The following is a 23,282-nucleotide window of genomic DNA, read 5'->3' as shown; positions in this document are numbered from 1 at the left end:
CTTTCTTTCTTTTTTCTGTGTCTGTGTCTGGAATACGATAATACTATTACACTTCCTTAAAATGAAATGCAAGCCATTTTTCCCATTTTTTTTGGTGTCATTGGATTTGCGTTTGTATTTAACCCATTCTGAACGGGAACCCATGTTGGTGTTAGCATCATGTTATGCTTTAGCTATTGAAAAATAGCAGATCTACAAGCTCATAGCGCGCCACCGAGTGGCGCGCTTCGCGCTTGTAGGTCTGCTATTTTTGAAAAATCGAAGAACGACTGACATTTTTAGAATCTGATCTCAGGTCAGAATGGGTTAATCAGACCAGTGTGTGTCCAGTGGAAACCTCGTATGAATCTGATCTCAGGTCAGAATGGGTTAATTATCCATGGAAGATTTGTGTTCAAAACAACATGTTTTATTAATGTGGGGGAAAGGTTGCTTATTGCCGCTGAACTTATGCTTAGCTAGTGAGAATAACAAGTCGAGACAGGAAATATTCTCCGCGCAGTGCCACTTTTGCAAACAATATCAAATAAACAATGTCGAAATGAATGTTTAAGTTTAGCATTTCCATGCGGTAATTTGTTTCCATGAACAATCAGCGTCTTGCCGCGTGCTTTCAGTCAAACAATATATACTAGACGGGAAACTAACTGCCGTTATTGCCTGAGAGATAAAATAAATAGGTTCTCCTATTTGCACAACAGAGACAACACGACGCACCGTCCATGATGATGTAATATGTCGTTGGCATGTGATGCCTGTTTAGCAAACATATTTCATGGGAATCTGACAGATGTCAATGGGCTGGAATTCTCTAATCAGCGGAGGGCGACAAACCCAAATGACACATCTGGCAACGCGGCGTTCGTACCGAACGACGACCTATAGGTCTGAAATAGCGCAGGGAATAATTACACAGATGAGCGAAGAATTCAACGACACCAGGATGTTTCTTTAAAAACCCCACACACTCTCACGCAATATATAACCATTAACACCGGGAAAGCGTCCGTGTCATTTTAAGACTTTTACTCGTTGGCTGTTCCAAAACAGCAGATGTACAAGTTCACAGCGGGTCACTTCGTGCCGCACGGTGCGAGCTTGTACATCTGCCATTTTTGAACATTTGGATTATGCCTGAATCGGCCTCAGGTCTTGAACCCATGAAGACCTGGAACGCATCTGTTTTTCACTTCGCTGCACATCTCCTAGATGTAAAAAACTGGTTAAGTAATGTTGTGGCCATGCGTGTACACTTCAAGATTGCCTCTGTTATACTGAAGATGTGGTGTGCAGAAAGGCTATAGCAGCATGGAAGCAAGACCTCTCGTACCTACTGACACACACAGAGGTGTTGTGGTGGATCTGCACAGACAGAGGCATATTTCATGCATGATTTGAACTCAAGCTGCTGAACCGCTGTCCCAGTCTGCACCGCCATGTCACAGCCAAGTGTGTTGTGCCTGGCCAACCTTGTTCTCTTATAGGCACACGTGCACAAGCATGCATGTGTACTGAACATGCATGTGTGCAGGCACGCACGCGCGCACACACACACACACACACACACACACATGCACACACACGCGCGCGCACGCACACGTCACACGACTGGTGGTGGTGGTGCACAGGGCCTCTGTGAGTTGTCTTCGAGCGGGCAGACATTTGGGTCTCTTTAAGTAGTTTTGTTCACAATCACAAAACTGATAGCTTTGAGACTCTGAGGCTCCATTTAAAATCACTCGCTTGGGCCCCCAATGAAAGAAGAAGCAAGCAAGTCTTGCTGGCATGCTCCATGTCTGTTGTCTTCACTCTGGAGAAGCAAAATGGCCACTGATGGAATTTAAAAGACCCGCTGTTGCTGTTGTTGTTGTTGAAAAGTGGCAAAAGCAGACAGCTGCCAACCAGCAGTCACAACGTGGGTTAACTGAAAATGTGAAATTATTTTGTGCAAGCTTCCTAGTAAATTGCAGTACAATAAAGACTAAGAATGAAAGTGAAAATAAGAGTAAAAAAAAACATCAAATCTTAAGCTTTATGCTCTGAGCTTATAGGCCTAAGAATGGTACTGTGATAAGTGTGTATATTTTGCTAAAAAACGAAACAAAGATGCAGTCTCTCCTGTCGTTCATATCAACATCTGACTATCCTTCTTGGATGCTCTGACTTTTTAATCGGCCTGTCGTTGCCTGTCTGTCTACAGCTAATATCTCAAAGAGGACGATCAGGGTGATATTTCTTGTGCACACTGGCAGCAGGCCAAAGACCTTCAATTCAAATCAGCCACCAACAACCATGTCATTTTTTTGCGAATTACCGATCGCAGATCAATCATCCTTCCAGACTATGGAATAAACATCCCACCATGCTATGTGGAGTGAAATCTACCCAATCATCTGTCTACACAAAATGCTTATACCCACAGATATCCACGGATTGGGTGCGGACACGGGTCATAAAAATGACATTAATTGGCATCGTTTAGGGAGAGAGGGCGGGTGAAATAATGCGGAAAATATTAATGACATTCTCTGAGATGTTGTCATTTTTCATTAGGCATGAATTAGCACGCCTACCAGACTCTGCCAGCTGCCAGTCCTGTTGGCTATTTTCATAGAGCAATGGAGGCAGACGGAGCCAAAGTCAGAGCTAGAGAAATTGCGTCTCCAAGCAGGGTCTATAAATGTATGGAAGGATTGTTGTTGCTTAAACATATAATTTATATTTTTGTGGAACATAATATGACAAATAGTTGTTAAAAAAGTTACTGCTGTTTTAAGTTTAACATGTATTAAAAATAATATACATTTTTAACCAAGATCTGATTCATATTCTGTGTCCAAAAGGTCAGAAAAAGACGCTAGACGTAAAACAATGTACGGTATTCACTAATCGTAAAACTAAGTAAACGAACAATGGTGATAATACCATTATAATAATTATTTGAAATGCGGATTGTGATTGTTGGTCTATGAATTGGATATCCGATCTATGTGGATGGACTGATGATTAACACTAGGTGCGGGCAGGCGGAATCGGTGGCCACTTTGGACACAAATAACATCTTTGTTATTACATATTTGATATTAACTCCTCCAGATTCTGTCCAGAAATTCCACAAATCGTTACACAGTATCTCTATGTGTGTTCAAGACCGATATTTCATATTCCATCCTAATTGGCTAACATTGGCTGTCAAAGTTTGCAGCATTGGCCCGTTTTGAACAAAGCGCCTCAAACCATGAACACATAGCATGCCATTTACTTTCTTACCAGGCTGAGGAATATATCCCACCCTTTTCACATTGGCCTGTTATAGCGCCACCAACAGGTGGATTTTTGCAAAACACATTTTTTGGAACAAAATGCCTCAAATCATCCAATTGCCATCCAAGGCGTAAGAAGAAATGCCACCCTTTTCACATTGGCCTATTATAGCGCCACCAGGAGGCCACAACCTGACCTGCCCTGGTAGAGACCTGTGCCCCGAGGGGCACTTTATCTAGTCATGATACTGATAAAAGTATCAATACAGTTACAATACAAGTAAAAGTCAAAATTTCAAAATGTATCAAAAGTTTTCAAACATATATGTGATAATAAGTAGCTCACAATGTGTCGCATTGAAATGAATTATGAGCTTGTAGATCGGCTATTTTCAAATATAGGGCACTAGGGCAAATATAGGGCACTAGTAACTAAAGTTGTCAAATAATTGTAGTGGAGTAAAAGTAAGTCAATGCACTTAGTTACTTTCCACCACTGCCTTTTCATACACGCACGCGCACACACACACACACACACACACACACACACACACACACACACACACACACACACACACACACACACACACACACACACACACACACACACACACACACACACACACACACACACACACACACACACACACACACACACACACACACACACACACACACACACACACACACACACACACACACACACACACACACACACACACACACACACACACGTTATTGTCGAAGGGCATATGCCGTCCTGGAAGAGATTGCATGGCGCTCTACTGAGTGCACCTTTTCTAGTTGTACCTTTTCACTTTTAACAGCGTTAAGCCTTTTCTTCACTTCACATGGAAATGGTTCTCTCTCTCTCCCTCTCTCTCTCTCTCTCTCTCTCTCTCTCTCCACGCCTCAACAAAACGACACACATTTCAGGTACACAAAATTCCGTCCTCTCCCTTTTTCCCCACTCGCTCTTTATCCCCTTCTCCCTCGCTCTCAGTGCGTGCGTGTGTGTGTGTGTGTGTGTGTGTGTGTGTGTGTGTGTGCGTGCACGCACGCACGCACGCACTGTGTATAGCGTGCACAGAGGGAGCATCTGGAAGCATCTGCAGTCGTCTCCTCCGACAGCAGCGCGGCATATGGCGCGGCCCCGGTGAAGGATGGGTGCTGTCACCCGGCAAAGTGCTTACCCGCCGACAGGAGAGGCTGAAACCCCGCGCTACAACGCCACGAGGAAGAGGAGGGGAAACAGCTGAACATCAGCACCCTGCTCATTTATCCCATTCTGACCCGAGATCAGATTCATTATACGAGGTTTCCACTGGACACACACACACACTGGTCTGATTATTAACCCATTCTGACCTGAGATCAGATTTTAAAAATGTCGTTCTTCGATAAAAAAAAATAATAGCAGACCTATACAAGCTCGTAGATCTGCTATTTTTCAATAGCTACACCAAAATGAGTTCCCGTTCAGAATGGGTTATTCTCCTACCACCGTGTCACTCCAGGGGGGAAAGACAGAGAGAGAGAGAGAGAGAGAGAGAGAGAGAGAGAGCTGGGGCAAAGAGAGCTATATAAACGATAAAAAAGGAGCTCTGACTGGCTATAGCCTTAACTGTGACTGCGATCGGGCATGCGTTATACGGAAACACATTCGTCGTCTGCTTACTGCGTGCAATGAATCACGGGCACAATGGTGGAGGAAAGAAAAAAAGAGGAGAGAATTGAACGGCTGCCAACTGGGTATACCTGCTTGAGCATGCCCGCTTGCACTCCTCTCTGAAGAGAGAGAAATGTCGACTCCGTAGCCGGCTGTTCCATCCAGCCTGTTCCTTAAATTGCAAACCTCTCTGTAAATGTGTGACAGTTTTAACAATTGTTGTACCACCTCCTCCTCCGGCATAAATGCTGGGTCTATTTGGCAGGTTGTGTATATAAAGCCGACCCTGTGGTGTATACGTGTGCATGTGGTACACCCTCTATAGTGGCCCATCTTCTTATATCAAACCGTATCTGACAAAGATATTTTTAACCCATTTTGGGGCGGGAACCCCTTTTGGTGTTGCATTATGTAATGCTTTAGCTATTGAAAAATAGCAGATCTACAAGCTCGTAGCGCGCCACTCGGTGGCGCGCTACGAGCTTGTAGATCTGCTATTTTTTGAAGAATCGCGAAAAGTGACATGAAAGTGTTTGAGAACGACTGACATAGGAAAAACATCGCTTTTTCAAGAAAACAGTCAGGATTCAGAAGACATTTTGCAGAATCGTTCCCAGGTCAAAATGGGCTAAATGTGTGAGGGGAGCAGAGTCCATGTCAGATAGCGGGAGGTTATCTAGCCTCTCTGACTTCACCTCTGACTGCCTCAAGGTGGACGACAAATCCACCCCGTTTCTAAGATAACCGTCAAGGTATACAGTTACAGTATATGTTCCCATAAATCTCCTACTTGGTCTCTAAACTGCCTCCCCCTGGCCAGCCTGATGGAACTGGTTGGAATAACGTGTTCCTTCCTCCCACACGCTACAGTACTGTATACGTCCGACCGGGGGAAACTCACCCCCCTGTCAGGTGAAAAAATAAGCAGCGTGGCGGACTCCTCATGCATAGAAGGAAGCATGAGGTCAGTCCGTTGCTCTCCCCAGGTTGGCAGAGGAAGTGTTTACATATAGATAATTGACACTGTTGGGTGAAAAAATGGGTTGCAAAATCGCGGGATAAAATTGAAGTAATAATAAAAAAAAAAGGTAATTCTCGTACTTTTCCAGAAAAGCCCTCTTTTATACCCTTTTAGTCCACTCGTTCCCAAACACTGAGTCTGGACCCATTTGTGGGTTTGCGGACACATTTTTATGGGTCCCCTTTATTTACTTTTGTTTCTTACATTTTGTTTTTTAATAATAATTTTAAAAAGATTTTCAAAAACATGTATGTGTATCCGAGCGCATAATCTAAGTCACCTGAAAGATATAAACCTTTGCAACCGTGTCCGTAAACAAAGCTCGTTTTGATTAGAACTGGGAATCTGGGATTAGAATCTGAGATAAAAGCATCTGGAAAAGGTAAACAGACCGTGACCCAATGAGCGCCTCAGCCATTTAGATATTCGGGTCATATAGGCCATCATCGCGCTACCATTCCAGCGCTATACCGAGATTTAGCTATATAGCTTAGGGACCTACCATTAATCAATATACAAGACACTTGTATAGGCTAAACACGTCTTCCAATGTGTTAAAAATAATAAAAACCTACATGCTTCGGCCTGCCGCCTAACATGGGCCTTCTTTTCAGGGCAAGCAGAAATAAAATCACCACAGATTCAAGCCATGACAGTATATATAAGGCTTGGATTGTCAGTCAACATGGGCTCTGCCCTACCAGGCCAAACGCACTGCTGCTAGTACAAAGTCACCCAGGTGTGAGTCACATCTACTGATGGCGACGACACCTGCGTGCACTCTTCATGTGCCCGACTTAACGACTTCAAATGTGGCATCAAGGCGATGTAATGATAAGTCTGACCTCAGAGGAAGATGTTTTATATACTGTATGGCTGCAGTACTGTCAGAGAAAGAACAAGAAACAGAAAGATAGACTCTTGGTACAGTACAGCTAAATCAGAGACGAAATAAGAGAGAGAGAGAGAGAGAGAGAGAGAGAGAGAGAGAGAGAGAGACGTGACTGATCCACATTTTCTTCTCACATTTGTAATAACTCAACATCCTCTCCATCCCTCCTGTACCACCCCGGCCAGCCAACTCTCTCACCCTCCATGCCTTGTTGCTTCCTCCCTCGGTGCTCGCTCATCTTCTGAGGAGGCCTTTTCTTCAGTCTTTTGTCACAGTATATACCAGAACCCCCCCCCCCCCCCCCCCCCCACACACACACACACACACACACACACACACACACACACACACTCCACATCTCGCTCTCTTGCCCTTCTCTCCCTCTTTGTCTCACTCTCTCTCTCTCTTCTCTGTCCCCGGTGCTCTTCCTTTGACAGCCAACGCAGCACCTTTAATGTGAGCTATCTGCTCATTAAAGACCCGCAGGTTGTCCAGGACTTTGGCAGAGACGGAGGTAGAGAGAGAGAGCCATATAGGAAGCAAGGGATGGAGAATGAAAGAGTGGGGGGTGGGTGAGCATGGGGGGGCGGGGGGGGGGACATGGCAGGGCTTGTGCTGCTGACTCTTTCCTGTGTGAATTATGGTGTATGCGTTTTAAAGGAATACCAAAACACTTCAGAACACAGTCGCCTCGGGCGTACAACCGCGGCCTATAACTGCTCTGCCTGGGATTCCTAACACATATAACCTCAATAAACTATGCCTATACAATGTGCCATTCCAACACTTCAGGCTTTCTTGTACTGTACGTTTCCTGCATATTTTCTGGAAACAGTGTCACTTTTCGACACTTCTTTTCATTGTATAAAAGATGATCTGAATAGCGTTGACATGCTTTGCCTTTGCAAATTTGCCCTCCTTTCTCACTGACAACGTTCTGACAATTTTACTGACAAAACCACCGTCTTGCCAATGGCACGACGCGTGAAGTTCTCAAAAGGCTGTACATTGTTAAACCTAACCTTATTCCTATAACCTTAACCTGCAGTAAAAAAGGTGCCAAAGCCCTAACCCTATTCCTAAAACTTAACCCCAGTAAAACTATGCCTATAACCCTAAACGTATTGCTATAACCTTATTCTCAGTAAAAACCAAATACAATACAAATACAGAGCTCTACTGCGGGAAAGAAATGAGGGCGAGCGTGAAAAATAAACTCTCAGGGTGTGTGTGTGTGTGTGTGTGTGTGTGTGTGTGTGTGTGTGTGTGTGTGTGTGTGTGTGTGGGGAGGTTGGATGAGTTGGCAGTCTGGCGCCATGCATGGTCTGCCCTACACTGGATGAGAAGAGAGCAGAAGGAGAGACAGATAGACGGGAGGAGAAGGAGAGGACGGATAAACGAAGCTGAGCAAAGGAGGAGAGAGAAAGGGGTGGAGGCCGTCGGAGTGAGGACGTGGAAATGTTGTGTGTGTGTGTGTGTGTGTGTGTGTGTGTGTGTGTGTGTGTGTGCGTGCGTGTACATGTGTCAGTGGTGGAAAGTAACTAATTACATTTACTTAAGTACTGTACTTACAGTAAGTACAATTTTGAGGTACTTTTTTACTTCTACTCCACTAGATTTCGGAGGCAAATATTGCACTTTTACTCCACTACAAGTGCGCGTGCGTGTGTGTGCGTGTGCGTGTGCGTGTGTGTGTGTGTAAGTACGAGGTTGTGGACTGCAGGTCTTGCATGTGAGATAAGAGGGTAAAAGACGAAGAGGAGAGGAGAGGAGAGGAGAGGAGAGGAGAGGAGAGGAGAGAGGAGAGAGCAATGGGCTCAGGGGCGATCCCTCTTTTCCTCAGATGTACAACGGGACCATCTGGACGAGAGCGGAGCCAGGTCTTTGACAGTAAACACTGGGCTTCACTGTCACATGGAAAACAACCAGAAAGACTCAAGCACCGTTCCCTCCCTCCCTCCCTCCCTCCCTCCCTCCCTCCCTCCACGCCCCCGAATTCCCCTCCAGTGCGCCCTGTCCATGTGACATAGGGGAGAAGCTATATACTAGACCTCACAATAGCACCCTCATCATTTATTTCACGTGGTGTCCCACTTCCAAGATAGCAGCCGCCGCCGCTGCTGCTGCCAGCTCCCCCCCCCCCCCCCCCCCCCCCCCCGCTCATTAACCCATTCTGACCTGAGATCAGATTCATACGAGGTTTCCACTGGACACACACACTGGTCTGATGAACCCATTCTGACCCGAGATCAGATTCTAAAAATGTCAGTCGTTCTTCGATTTTTCAAAAAATAGCAGACCTACAAGCTCGTAGCGCGCCACTCGGTGGCGCGCTATGAGCTTGTAGATCTGCTGTTTTTCAATAGCTAAAGCATAACATGATGCTAAACACCAAAACGGGTTCCCGTTCAGAATGGGTTAACAGGGCCGGGTAATTACCAGAGAAAGGCAGATATTTATTTACAGAGGGGAAAACAGACGCCGAGGACTTCAACCGGCAACCTCAAATACGCCCCATGCCTCCCCACACACTTTTTTGCTGTTGACGGAGTTCAGTGCACATGCATTATTACACACAGTGGGCTTTGGTTTTAACAAAGGTATACCTTCATTTTTCCCTTTCTAAAATGTGTCTAATCACACAAACCCAACGCAGCCCACGTTGCAGTGTTGAGTTTATCGACTAAAGCTCTGATGAAAGATGTCTGTCGACGATGCACCCATTTTCACTGAGGAAGGCTGAAAATGGAAGATCTACGGCTATTTTCAGCATGTAACCAATTGTAAAAATCAGACATTATATGACGACATCAAGGCCGGCCCAAAATACATTTTAGTTGACTAAAATGTTATGATATTTAGTCGACTAACCAACACTAAAACATTGCAGATGACTAAAATATGATATATATATATATATATAAAAGACAAACAAAATTAAAATTTGCTGTCAAAATCAACACTACATTGCAGTTCGTCCGTGATTGTCCTGGTTTTTGGCAATGTATGTCCACCGGGAATTGTGTGTGTGTGTGTGTGTGTGTGTGTGTGTGTGTGTGTGTGTGTGTGTGTGTGTGTGTGTGTGTGTGTTATCTGTGTTATTGTGTGCTATCTGGCCCTAAACAGAGAATACACAGTGGCAGAATACCTGAGCACCGTGACCGACCCAAAACAAAGAAAGATCTTAACTAGGTACAGACTCAGTGATCACAGTCTCGCGATCGAGAAAGGCCGTCATAGGCAGACCTGTATCCCGAGAGAAAACAGACTATATGCACCCACTGCACACAAAATGAAGTGGAAACCGAGCTACACTTCCTATAACCATCTGTCCATTGTACCAAGACATCAGAGACACATACTTCCCACAGATTACAACCACACACACGGAGATTTTGAAAACATGACCAATGACAAAAAACTCCCATATCTGCTGGGCGAAGTACAACAATGTGCAAACACAGCAGCAAGATTTGTGAGTTGCTGTGATAGGAGAAGGATACCAAATGGAACACAACCACCCTAAAGACTAATCATTGTGTATATATCCCTGCACTATACCAGCATCGAGTGATCTTGGTACAATAGAATTTGATCTATTGAAGATTCTGACCTTCAAATGTACATCATTCTGCCCAGGCGGTGGCGTAACCGTCTGGGCACCCGACTGGTAATCCAGTCGCAGTGTGCCGCGGGTTCGACTCCCGAGCCCGACACGGCCTTTACTGCATGTCTTCCCCCCATCTCTCTCCCGTTTCCTGTCAGCCTACGGTCTGTCCCTTCAAAAAACCAATAAAAGGCGTAAGCCGCAAAAAAATATCTTAACGAAAAAAGAAAAGTACATCATTCTTGTTTTGATTGTATTGCTGTATTGTTCTTTCTGCTTTGGCAATGTAAACGTATATGTTTTCTCATGCCAATAAAGCCCTTTGAATTGAATTGAATTGAAATTGTGTGTTTGTGTGTGGGGGGAGGGTGGGGGGGGGATCACGTCCAAATGAGAGGGGCCGAGAGACACTAAGCATATAGAGGACACACACGTGCGCACACACACACACACACACACACACACACACACACACGTCTCCGCCCCTATCCCACATGGCCGTGTAGAAGCGCTGCGGCCCCGCCCACCCCTGTAGTTTGGCCACACTTTAAACAGACTCACACAGCGTCGCTCCTCCACCAAAAAATGGAACACTTCTTCAAGACGTCCTCTCTCTCTCTCTCTCTCTCTCTCCAGGCTCCACCGCGTGCCCCCGCAGGGTTAATTAGAATTGTTTTAAACAGCCACTGCCATACTTTTTAACCAATTTAGACCTGACGTCAAAATAAAATAAAAACGTTCGCTCTGAAAGAATAATATATTCAAAGATTTGTGCCGCATTTTTATGATTTTCCAAAAATAGCAGACCTATACAAGCTCGTAGCGCGCCAGTCGGTGGCACGCTATGAGCTTGTAGATCTGCTATTTTTCAATAGCTAAAGTATAACATAATGCTAACACCAGAAGGGGTTTCCGTCGAGAATGGGTTAAACATTCATGGGCCCATGCATTACAACTAAGGCATTAACATAGCCAGAAAAGTTTAACCTCTTCTTCACTCCGTATTGGACGAGAGGAGAGGAGAGGAGAGGAGAGGAGAGGAGAGGAGAGGAGAGGAGAGGAGAGGAGAGGAGAGGAGAGGAGAGGAGAGGAGAGGAGAGGAGAGGAGAGGAGAGGAGAGGAGAGGGGAGGGGAGGGGAGGGGAGAGGAGAGGAGAGGAGAGGAGAGGAGAGGAGAGGAGAGGAGAGGAGAGTAGAGGAGAGGAGAGGAGAGGAGAGCTGACCTCTGCTGCCCCCTGTGTTACAGCTGAGAGAAACAACAATGGAATTGCCGATGCACAGCAGCCATGAAGCCTATATGGGATCACAGGATCACAGCTCAGCCTGTGTGGGCCGAATGTCAATCAGATCCACTCAGAGAGGAGATCTAAACCTGTAGGACATGTATTCTCACTCAGAGAGGATCTAAACCTGTAGGCTATACGTATTCTCACTCAGAGAGGATCTAAACCTGTAGGCTATACGTATTCTCACTCAGAGAGGAGATCTAAACCTGTAGGCTATACGTATTCTCACTCAGAGAGGAGATCTAAACCTGTAGGCTATACGTATTCTCACTCAGAGAGGAGATCTAAACCTGTAGGCTATACATATTCTCACTCAGAGAGGAGATCTAAACCTGTAGGCTATACGTATTCTCACTCAGAGAGGATATCTAAACCTGTAGGCTATACGTATTCTCACTCAGAGGAGATCTAAACCTGTAGGCTATACGTATTCTCACTCAGAGAGGAGATCTAAACCTGTAGGCTATACGTATTCTAACTCAGAGAGGAGATCTAAACCTGTAGGCTATACGTATTCTAACTCAGAGAGGATCTAAACCTGTAGAATACGTATTCTCACTTAGAGAGGAGATCTAAACCTGTAGGCTATACATATTCTAACTCAGGATCTAAACCTGTAGGCTATACGTATTCTAACTCAGAGAGGATCTAAACCTGTAGGCTATACGTATTCTCACTCAGAGAGGGAATCTACAGTAAACCTGTAGGCTATACGTATTCAACAATACAAATATATAATGTATAGAACAAGGAATCAATACATATTGTAAATGACAACAAAAAACAATCAAATCAAGTCAAATCAAGTCAATGAATGAATGAATGAATGAATGAATTTTGGTAGTTCTCTTGAGGAGACCGAGTTACCAAAGTCAAAAAGCGAAAAGTGCGTAATGTATATTTGCAGACTCGTGTCAGAGGTGAACTTACTATATTTGTCACAAATACCAATTAAAAGGAGAATAATACAAGCTCAGAGAGTTCATCGTCCACTATGTCCTTCACGACAGACAAAAGAAGAAGAATCAGAAGTCTCTGATGCCGAGCGGGGCCGTTTTTAATAGTTTTATTCGTTTTCTTGAGTGTCTTGCATTTTGTCTTGTATTTTTGTATTTTTTTAGGTCATTACTTTTTACCCGTGATTAGCATCCTTTCTAAATCCGACAGGTTTAACATTACATTGATTGTGTCGTGTTCATTAACCCATTTGGACACCAGATTCTACGAAATGTCTTCTGAATCATGACAGTTTTCTGTCAGTCTCAAACTATCATAATTATACTATTATGTCAACGACCCCAAAAACGATATGTAATTGGATGCTGACCCCCATCTGAAAATATGTTTCAGATGGGGGTCTGATGTAGGGGGGCCAACCACCAGAAGCAAAGACATGAGTTAAAAATGTTCGCTGTGAAAGAATATATATTCAAAGATTTGCGCCACATTTTCACGATAAAATGTTGTTTTTGCAGATCTACGAGCTCATAGCACGGCACTGAGTGCCGGGCTATACGAGCTTGTAGATCTGCTATTTTTTTACAATAGCTAAAGTATAACACAATGCTTAAAACACCAAAAGGGGTTCCCGTCATGACGTATATATAAACCAAACAACCCAGTGTCCTATATAGCTGAACGTCAGGTGGGGCTGCATTGGGTCCTATACCTCACAGAAGAGGGTCACAGCAGCCCATTCGCCTCGTCTAAGCAGGAAATCCCGCCTTATAAACTTTTTTTTGAAACCCCATAGTCCTTCCCCTGGACAAAGAGGTGTGCCCTCTGGCTCTCTGCGAAAAACATGATGACAAACAAGGGGGAAAACAAGGTTATGAGGAGAAGTTAACAATATAAGCAGGCTCTGCGCGCGCACGTTCGCTGGCGCGCACGCGTGTGTGTGTGTGTGTGTGTGTGTGTTGTGTTATGAGTCAGGGACATAAGCGTGAACAATGGAGAAACGGGCTGGATGCAAGAAGCATCGCCTGCAGGGAGCTTTTAACACTTCAGAAGAAAACCGAATCTCTCTCTCTCTCTCCCTCTCTCTTTCATAAACACTAGCAGTAAGCATGAGACGGAGCTGTTATGCCTCTTTGGCCAGGAAGTAGGAAATTGCAGGGATCAAAGGAGTCCAATTATCGTGTGTTTATGGAGTGCCAATTATCTCTGACTAGTGTCAGGATGTGTTCTGTAAGTCGACACAAAGCACATGTAATACCACACGCTGTGAGGGCATTGCACTTCAAGAACAATCACCATAGGCAGCTACAATCAATCGCATGCGAGAGGACCAAACAAAAAAATGGGACGAAATGGTATCAGTTAGTGTGGCTTGTGACTGAGAGAGCTTGGAATAAGAATACAAAAAAAAACACTGCCTGCAGTTCCAGCTTTGGCCAGTAGCGGCGTGGTGGGGCGGCGGCTTCAAAACGTTGGCCAGCCACTCACTCTGGGGGGGGGGGGCTTGGTTTCATCTAATTCACAGTATAGTGACAGAGGGAGCCATGGCACACAGATGCTAGGTTTGATGATGTCTACTTCTTGCAATCCTTAGTGACTTTGTAGCAGAGCTCTAAGCGAAAGCTGCAGTTTATTTCTGACCACCCACTCTCACTCACAGCAGCATGGTGATCTACCCCGCCTGCTCCACTCGCAATTTCATTGGTACACAAATACAAACGGAAAGAGAGAGAGAGAGAGAGAGAGAGAGAGAACGGATTTCAGCCCATTTCAGCACCACGGACAGAGACACAGCGTGCGCTGGGCTCTGTCTGTGACCGTGTGTGACCGTGTGTGTGTGTGTGTGTGTGTGTGTGTGTGTGTGTGTGTGTGTGTGTGTGTGTGTGTGTGTGTGCTGATCAGTACATATTAATACACAGATGCATATACCTGTCAAAACTGTCAATTAGGCTGTCACTGACTGACGGTTGTATAATTATGCTGACAGCGCATACTTTACTGGCCAGTCAAAAGATCACTCTGTGCCGGTTAGATATACCTCAATGAAATAACGAGCGCCTCGGAAAACAATGTCTTATTTACACAGACATTTATTCATATCCTTGTCCATGCAGGCTCTCATTGACTTCAATGAATTCCTTTTAAAAAACGTTCAGCACCAGTTTGTCTCTTGTCAGTTCGTTTTTTTTTTTTTGACTGCCTGTTCCCCCCGCTGGCAGCAACTGAAAGAACTGCTCGCTCCTGCAATGTATTTGCATTGCAGGACTGTATAGGACTTCATTCCATACTAAGATTTTTTTGGGGGGGGCTTTTTGCTGCCTTTACTGATAGATCACTTCAAGGGAAAAGGCCCCGCTCTACTCAGACAGTTTCATATAGTTGTCATTCTGGTTAAGAACCAGAATCACTGAACATAAAAGCAATATCGGGACAAAAGAAGAAAAAGCCCCCCATAGCTATAATAGACACTTCAACAGCACTGGACATTATGTACCCTGACTCGGTTTCTTCAAGGCCATAGAACATACAGTATCACCCCTTTAAAGGGAGGTGGAGGACAGAGATCGGGTGTTATCGCAACGTGAAGCATTTTGGATCCATTTCTTAAACACTGCATTTCCTAAAGGTCTAAATGAAGAATTGGTGTTAAACAGTTTTCTATGAATAACCTTTTTTGTTCTTATAATAATATGCATGTTCACTACTATGTATGTCTTTAATAATGAGACACGGCTAGTGTATATAGTCCCTTTTAATTGAACAACAATTCTATATAACTATGTCATTTCCGTTGCTTTATACTGCCAATCTTGACACCGACGAAGGCCTGCACGCCGAAACGCGTTTGTCTGTCTGGTATGACTGCTGCTGCACTATCTTTATTAATAAAGACTCTTACTCGACTGGAAGTGCGGATTGAATTCATTTTCTTTACTGATAGATGAACAGTATAGACTGACAGGAAATGGGCAGAGCGGTGGGTGGGAGGGGTGACACGCACGCAGCAAAGGTCGTCGAGATCGGGGCTCGAACCCGCGACACGCTGTCAGCCTGGATAAACAGCCTATAAGGTGGCCAGAAGGCTACACGCCAGCCGCCCGTATACTGTTGTCGATTGGCCAGGTTTCACGGCACTTACTCTGTCCTCGCACGTTGTGTGTAGGCGGAGTCAAGTGACTGCAAAATACCTAGATTCTCTATGGCTCGGCTCATGTCACATGATGCAACCATTCCTAATAACCTCCATGGACAGAATTATAGCCATCAATCAAGTCAGTCCATGCAGTGCCCATTAAGAAAATGCTTCCCCAACCAGCAGAAATAAGGAAAAACAGAAAATGCATGAAGGAATATATAGCTTTGCGATTTATGGCCTTTTTTTTTTTATATGGCCCTGTGAGGGTATAAGTGGACATATAAATCATAACCGGGGGGAAAATGCAACACCGACAGCATCACCAACGAACCAGCCCAGACAACTTCACTGTGGTCAAGGATTTACAGTTACACCATCAATAGAGAATACATTCTGGGCAAAGGGAGGGCGAATGAGTTCACAGTATAGGCCGTAACGCATCAATAACCGGCGACTTCCATGGCAATATACACACGCACGTATATAACTCACGCTGTGTGATTCCCTCCGCTGCTCCAGACCTCTAGACTGTAGCCACTATTTCAACATAGTCAGATGATGGGTGTAGCCTTCAGACGGGGGGGGGGGGGGATTCATGCGACTGGAACTTCTTAACCCATTCTGACCTGAGATCAGTTTCTAAGAATGTCTTCTACAGTATACATCCTGACAGTTTTTTCTATTCTGACCTGAGATCAGATTCGAAAAAATGTCTTCTATGTCAGTCGCTGTTCGATTTTTAGCAGACCTACAAGCTCGTAGCGCGCCACCGAGTGGCGCGCTATGAGCTTGTAGATCTGCTATTTTTAAATAGCTAAAGCACGACATGATGCTAACACCAAAAGGGGTTCCCGACTCAAAATGGGTTAACCCATTGAGACCACATTCTGCGAACGTCTTCTAAATCCTGACAGGTTTCTGCATGGCACTCGGTGCTCGCCGCGCTACGAACTTGTAGATCTGCTATTTTTGAAGGAAAGAAAAATCTTGTGCCTTGTAGGTCTGCTTTTTTTTCCAACAGCTTAAGTTTAAAATAGTGGTTAAAAGCTTTAGGTGACGCAGATGTGTTCCAGGTTCCGGGTTATAAGTCCTTGATAGACGCATGGGATGGCGCAACACATTGTGAGCTTGTAGATCGGCTATTTTACAGAGCACGACACCGTCAAGTGGTATATATACATTATAGGCCTGTCACAACTATTACGTATAATCGCCTAATCATTTCATCAATTATTTCAGATAATCTCAATTATTTATGCATATTTTAAAATCGTCAATAGTTTCCATGTTGAAAGATGTCCATGCATGTTCAAAAAAATTGCAGAAATAGCAGATCTACACGCTTGCGTTGTCCCTTTGTGACGTGTTGTATAAGCTTTTAGATCAACTATTTTGTAAAAAAATTCGGACAGTGATTTCTTTGCATTTTTAAGTCATTTGTCATAATATCTTCCCTGTGCAATTTTCCGATTACGACGCCTAAAAGGCAAACGGAAACACGGATTGTAATGTTCCCAATGTTCAACGCAAAAAAAACAATTAAATCGCATAATGCCAATTATCCGTGCGATAATTCATCGTCACCTTAAATTTCTAACCCCGACAGCCATAGTATATATAAATCCGGCTTTACAGTACATGTTAAATGCCCTGAATGGTGATCGTGGTGGTGGTGATGGGGGGCGGGGGTGGGGGGGGGGGGGCTGCAGAGGAGGAGAGTGACGGAAGGCTGAAGTGCATATATGCAGTTATTCACTCTGCCGCTCATGCAGGGGGGTCCCTCTAATCCCCCTCTGGAGACTCTGTGTATATGCACAGGAACTGAAAGCATGCGCGCACACACACACACACACACACACACACACACATCGCAGATCCCAAACAGCAGTTTCCCCTCCTCCCCTCCCCCTTCTTTTTCATTGTTCCTTATTCATTGTTCTCCTCGCCTCTGTGTGTATTACAGAAGTCGATGTCGATGCTCTTTCCGTCAGACGTTGTCAGTTTTGCAGAGACTCAAAGCTCTCTCAACCAAAGCCACAGCCTCAACATGGCTGAAAAGAAGAATCAAACTTGTATACACATGTCCTCCACACACACACACACACACATGTGCACACACACACACACACACATGTGCACACACACACACACACACACACACACACACACACACACACACACACACACACACACACACACACACACACACACACACACACACACACACACACACACACACACACACACACACACACACACACACGGCACCACGTGGGGCTGCGTGCGTTGACAGACGGCAAAAGGACTATACTCATGTGCTTCAATTCCATGTGTGTCCTTTAAAGTTTAAACTGCGATTGATGAAAACATATAGCATGTTCAGACTCGGAACAAAGTCCCAGGACGGTATACATCTCCTTCTTGTGAAGTGGTGACATTTGGGTTATGAAAAAAAAGACTATAGCAGCGTGTGAAGTTCTTCCCTTCCGGCTGTGTCTGGCTGAGTTAAACTAAAGTAAGGTGTGAGAGGAGAGGAGAGAGGGAGAGGGAGAGGGAGAGGGAGAGGGAGAGGAGAGGAGAGGAGAGGAGAGGAGAGGAGAGGAGAGGAGAGGAGAGGAGAGGAGAGGGAGAGGAGAGGAGAGGAGAGGAGAGGAGAGGAGAGGAGAGGAGAGGAGAGGAGAGGAGAGGAGAGGAGAGGAGAGGAGAGGAGAGGAGAGATGGTGAAGGCTGAGAGGAAATGCAGATCAGTAAAGGATGGGTTTTACTCTGCTGATGTGTGTGTGCGTGCCTGCCTGCCTGCGTGTGATAATGCCACTCCCCTATCAGGGGTCTCTGACCCCGGAGCAAGACGCTCTGCCCTGGCACAGAATCAACTCCAGGTCAGACCACTGTGGTGTCTCACGTTTTCCACAAAGCTTGCGGACCAAGGTAGCAAGAGAGGCAGAACACAGGCCGAATACTAAACCAACTGTGAGACAGAGCGAGGAGGAGAGTGAGCGAGGAAGACTGCGTGTGTGCGTGTGTGTGTGACTGTGTGTGTGTGTGTGTGTGTGCGTGCGTGCGTGGTGTAAGAGAGAAAGAGAGAGAGGGGGAGGGGGTGGGAGTTTGAGTGAGAGGTACCAAGATACCTGTCAAGTTCTGAGTGTCTGAGGACGTCAGAAAGATGAAAGCCAGCGAAAAAGAGATAGAATAAGATTGAAGAGAAAGGGAAGAGAGAGAGGGGGGGGGGGGGAGACCGGGGGTGAAAAAAAAGGGGTCTGGGCAGGACATTGGAAGGAGGGAGAGAGAGAGAGAGAGAGAGAGACAGAAAGGTCTGGGCACAGCAGAGCTCTGCATGCCAGGGTGTTTTTGGTGAGAGCAGAGCATCCATATTCAGGTCCGTGGCTCTGGGGCACGCTTGGCACACGGAGCCAAAAGGTGGCCAGGAAAACGGTTGGCTGGCAAGCCTGCGCGCGACTCTAACCCATTTTGGCCGGGAACGCCCTTTTGGTGTTATAGCATTATGCTATGCTTTAGCTATTGAAAAATAGCAGATATATACAAGCTCGTAGCGCGCCACCGAGTGGCGCGCTACGAGCTTGTATAGGTCTGCTATTTTTGAAAGATCGAAAGAACGACTGACGCGGAAACATGGCTTTTTCAGAAAACCATATAAGACATTTTGTATAGAATCTGATCTCAGGTCAGAATGGAAAACTGTCAGGATGTATATATAGAAGACATTTTTTTTGTAGAATCTGATCTCAGGTCAGAACGGGCTAAACGGCCAACACGGCAGCCAGAGTCAACAGTGGAGCCGCGGCTAACTCACACACACCAGCCAGGATTGCCTCCAACACAATCACGCTGTCTGTTCTTCTCTCCCCCACAACCCCCCCCCCCACCCCCCTCCACCCCCCCTCCTCCACCCGTCTGTCATGCTACTCTCTCTGCCAGTCCCTCACGTGTATACCCAACTTTATCAACAAAAATCAACACGACGACTCTCTATATTGGCCTGTGCTGAAAAGCAATCCCCGCTGCTCCCCCCCCCCCTCCCTCCCTCGCACTAGCCCCCCGCATTGATCTGAAGCGTCAATTAGCCGCGGCCGGCCGCCGCGGCAGCACGTGGCCTTCAGCTAGTGTAGCAAACGTGTCAATCCATACACCAAGTGCGCCGCGTTCATTTTCACCAGTATCTGATTTAGGTGTGTAATCCTACTATACACACACACACACACACACACACACACAAAAACAGAGCTGGCTGACAAACACTCTCAATCACATAAACATGCACGCGCACACGCACACACACGCACAGACACGCACACACGTGCACGCGGAAAGAAAATCTAATCTTTATTGAAGAATGAGCTCTATAAGCTAGTGTCAGCACAAACACGCCTTATTGACGTCCTTTCCACCCGGTGTCAATACCATCTGATTATGTAAAGACTCCAATAACTTCTACTCCATTAGCCCTCCACCCCCCCCCCACCCCCCGTTCACCCACGCAGAATGGCTTGATCGCCTCCATCAGTTACCGAGGGCAACCGTCTCTGACACGACACGCGCTCTCTCTCTCTCTCTCTCTCTCTCTGTGTATACCGAGAGCTTCAATTAAGTGAAGCAACGAGAGATGTTGGAACCTTTAACCCATTCTGCGCGGGAACTCCCGTTTGGTGTTATAGCATTATGTCATGCTTTAGCTATTGAAAAATAGCAGATCTACAAGCTCATAGCGCGCCACCGAGTGGCGCGCTACGACCTTGTAGGTCTGCTATTTTTGAAAAGTCGACGAACGACTGACATGGAAACATGGCTTTTTCAAGAAAACAGTCAGGATTAAAGATTATAGGATAGAAGACATTTGTAGAATCGTTTGCGGGTCAAAATGGGTTAACTGCAAGAAGGATGCTGCCCGGCCCGTCACAAAAAAAACCTGCTCTCTCTCTCTCTCTCTCTCGACCGACATTATACTAGACACAACACAACAAGCACACTTAGCTTTTGGCTAGAACACAACAAAGACCGGCCGTCCGTCTGGAGGGAGGGAAGATTTAACAAGGCAAGGTATTTTGAATACAAAACAGCTTGAAACGAGAGAGGACGAGAACTTTCCATCTCTCCTCTCGGTATAGCTGTCACACACACACACACACACACAGAGGCACGGTCTGCACAGGGGGGCCCGCTGCTCTCTCTCTCTGGCACGAGGGAGGGGAGGGGAGGAGGGGAGAGGGGGGGTGTCGAGAGACAAGTTACAACCTGCCTAGTGCGGTCTCCTAGGAGAGAAGCAGCACATTAAGCAACAGAGAGAAATGATGTGTCCGGGGAACGAGAGAGAGAGAGAGAGAGAGAGAGAGAGAGAGAGAGATAGAGAGAGAGAGAGAAAGAGAGCGCGAGAGATGGAGACACATGCAGACAGCACGAGAGACAGACAGCACGAGAGACAGACAGACAGACAGACAGACAGCACGAGAGACAGACAGACAGACAGACAGCACGAGAGACAGACAGACAGACAGACAGCACGAGAGACAGACAGACAGACAGACAGCACGAGAGACAGACAGACAGACAGCACGAGAGACAGACAGACAGACCACCAACCCCTCTGCCCCCAAACACATACTCCACTCTGTCTACATGTCTGTCTGTCTGTAGACAGACAGACAGACGGCACGACAGACAGACAGACAGACAGACAGACAGACAGACAGACAGACAGACAGACAGACAGACAGACAGACAGACAGACGGCACGACAGACAGACAGACAGACAGACAGACAGACAGACAGACAGACAGACAGACAGACAGACAGACAGACAGACAGACAGACAGACAGACATGTAGACAGACAGAGAGTGGAGTATACATGTGTTTGGGGGCAGAGGGGTTGGTGGTGGGCTAGTAGTGCAGCCTGCATCCATCTCCATTAGTACGCAGGGACCATCAAAAGATCCAGAGGCATGTGCTGTCTCTGGTGATGGTTATAGGGGGGAGGGGGGGGGGGATGGGGATGGGGGGGGGGGGGGGGGGGGCTGAGTGATGTCGGAGGAGCGACATCATGATAATGGGCTGGCTTTAACCAGTCAAAGTACAATCCACGCGACCACGTTTTATACAGTACAGCTTTCAGACACTCCGTTCGCAACACCTCGTCTTGTATATATAGAGGATTCTCCATTTATATGAAATCAAGTCTTTTTCTATATTTATGACAACAAAAGAAAACCTTCTGAGAGAAAGAGAGAGGTTTATTTGCCTCTTATTCCAGGAGGTATAAAAAAAGGACAGAAAGAGAAATATATAGATTCCTACTGTCGCTTATACTACAGGGATTGAGAGTGTGAACCAACCAAACGCCAGAGAAGGTGACACATAAACAGTCCACGGTTTTCTTAATTAAAGCCACTTTGTTTTTTTATTTGGCCTTATTTTGTCCCTGCAGGGCCATGCATGCCTAGATTAAATTGGATTCTAAATGATCCAGAACAGATAGATAGCGATCTTTATCCCATTCTGAACGGGAACCCATTTTGGTGTTGGCATCATGTTATGCTTTAGCTATTGAAAAATAGCAGACCTACAAGCTCATAGCGCGCCACCGAGTGGCGCGCTACGAGCTTGTAGGTCTGCTATTTTTTTTAAATCGAAGAACGGCTGACATTTTTAGAATCTGATCTCAGGTCAGAATGGGTTAATCAGACCAGTGTGTGTCCAGTGGAAACCTCGTATGAATCTGATCTCAGGTCAGAATGGGTTATATACCGCCCATGTTCTTAAACGGTGCTCTTACTAGAGCCTCTTCTCCTGTCACAATGCGCTGGAGGTGGGGTAATTTTCTCCTGCGACGGGGTGAGCGGAGCAGAGCAGAGCAGAGCGCCCAGCTCTCTCTCTCTCTCTCTCTCTCCCCCGGGGGGAATGATGAGAAGATTGGAGGTGGGCAGGGACGGGGGTGCGTGGGCGGAGGTGTGTGTGTGTGTGTGTGTGTGTGTGTGTGTGTGTGTGTGTGTGTGTGTGTGCGCGCACCAAAGAGCGCACCATTTACAGCCAAAAAGCCCCACGGGACGCCGAAACAGAGGAGAACGAGAAAATGAGATCCTCTTCACTTCACTTCCAACGTTCCCCCGTCTTCGGGGGTCATTTAACCCATTTTGGGCGTGAACCCATTTTTGGTGTTTTATAGCATTATGTTATACTGCTATTGAAAAATAGCAGATCTACAAGCTCATATGAACTTGTGTAGGTCTGCTATTTTTGGAAAATTGTGCCTCTAATCTTTGAATATATATTATTACAGAGTGAACATTTTAACTCAAATCTTTGCTTCTGGGGAGGTCCCTGGAACAACATATTTTCAGTCAGTTTTTGGGTTCCTTGAAATATTGAGAACCACCGATATAGAAACATGAGGTTTTTCCAGACATTTTTAAAGATTTTTTTTTTAAACGTCGACGTCAG

The 23,282-nt window shown here is 45.8% G+C and overlaps 1 protein-coding gene across 1 annotated transcript in view; it reads right to left on the bottom strand.

Annotated features, from left to right (window-relative positions):
* The window catches only part of spop (speckle type BTB/POZ protein), a gene marked incomplete at its 3' end in the record, with an annotated part of 56,575 nt that overhangs the window by 22,636 nt on the left and 10,657 nt on the right, over positions 1 to 23,282 (bottom strand). Inside the window, 2 exon segments of the mRNA XM_080775161.1 lie at positions 13,407 to 13,487; positions 13,490 to 13,525. Coding sequence (XP_080631287.1) covers positions 13,407 to 13,487; positions 13,490 to 13,525 — 117 coding nt within the window.

The sequence above is a fragment of the Protomyctophum bolini genome (genome assembly GCF_963924005.1).
Source record: "Protomyctophum bolini genome assembly, chromosome: 11".
Lineage (NCBI taxonomy): Eukaryota > Metazoa > Chordata > Actinopteri > Myctophiformes > Myctophidae > Protomyctophum > Protomyctophum bolini.
The sequence above is the reverse complement of the archived record's forward strand: the minus strand, read 5'-3'. Positions and strand labels throughout refer to the sequence as shown.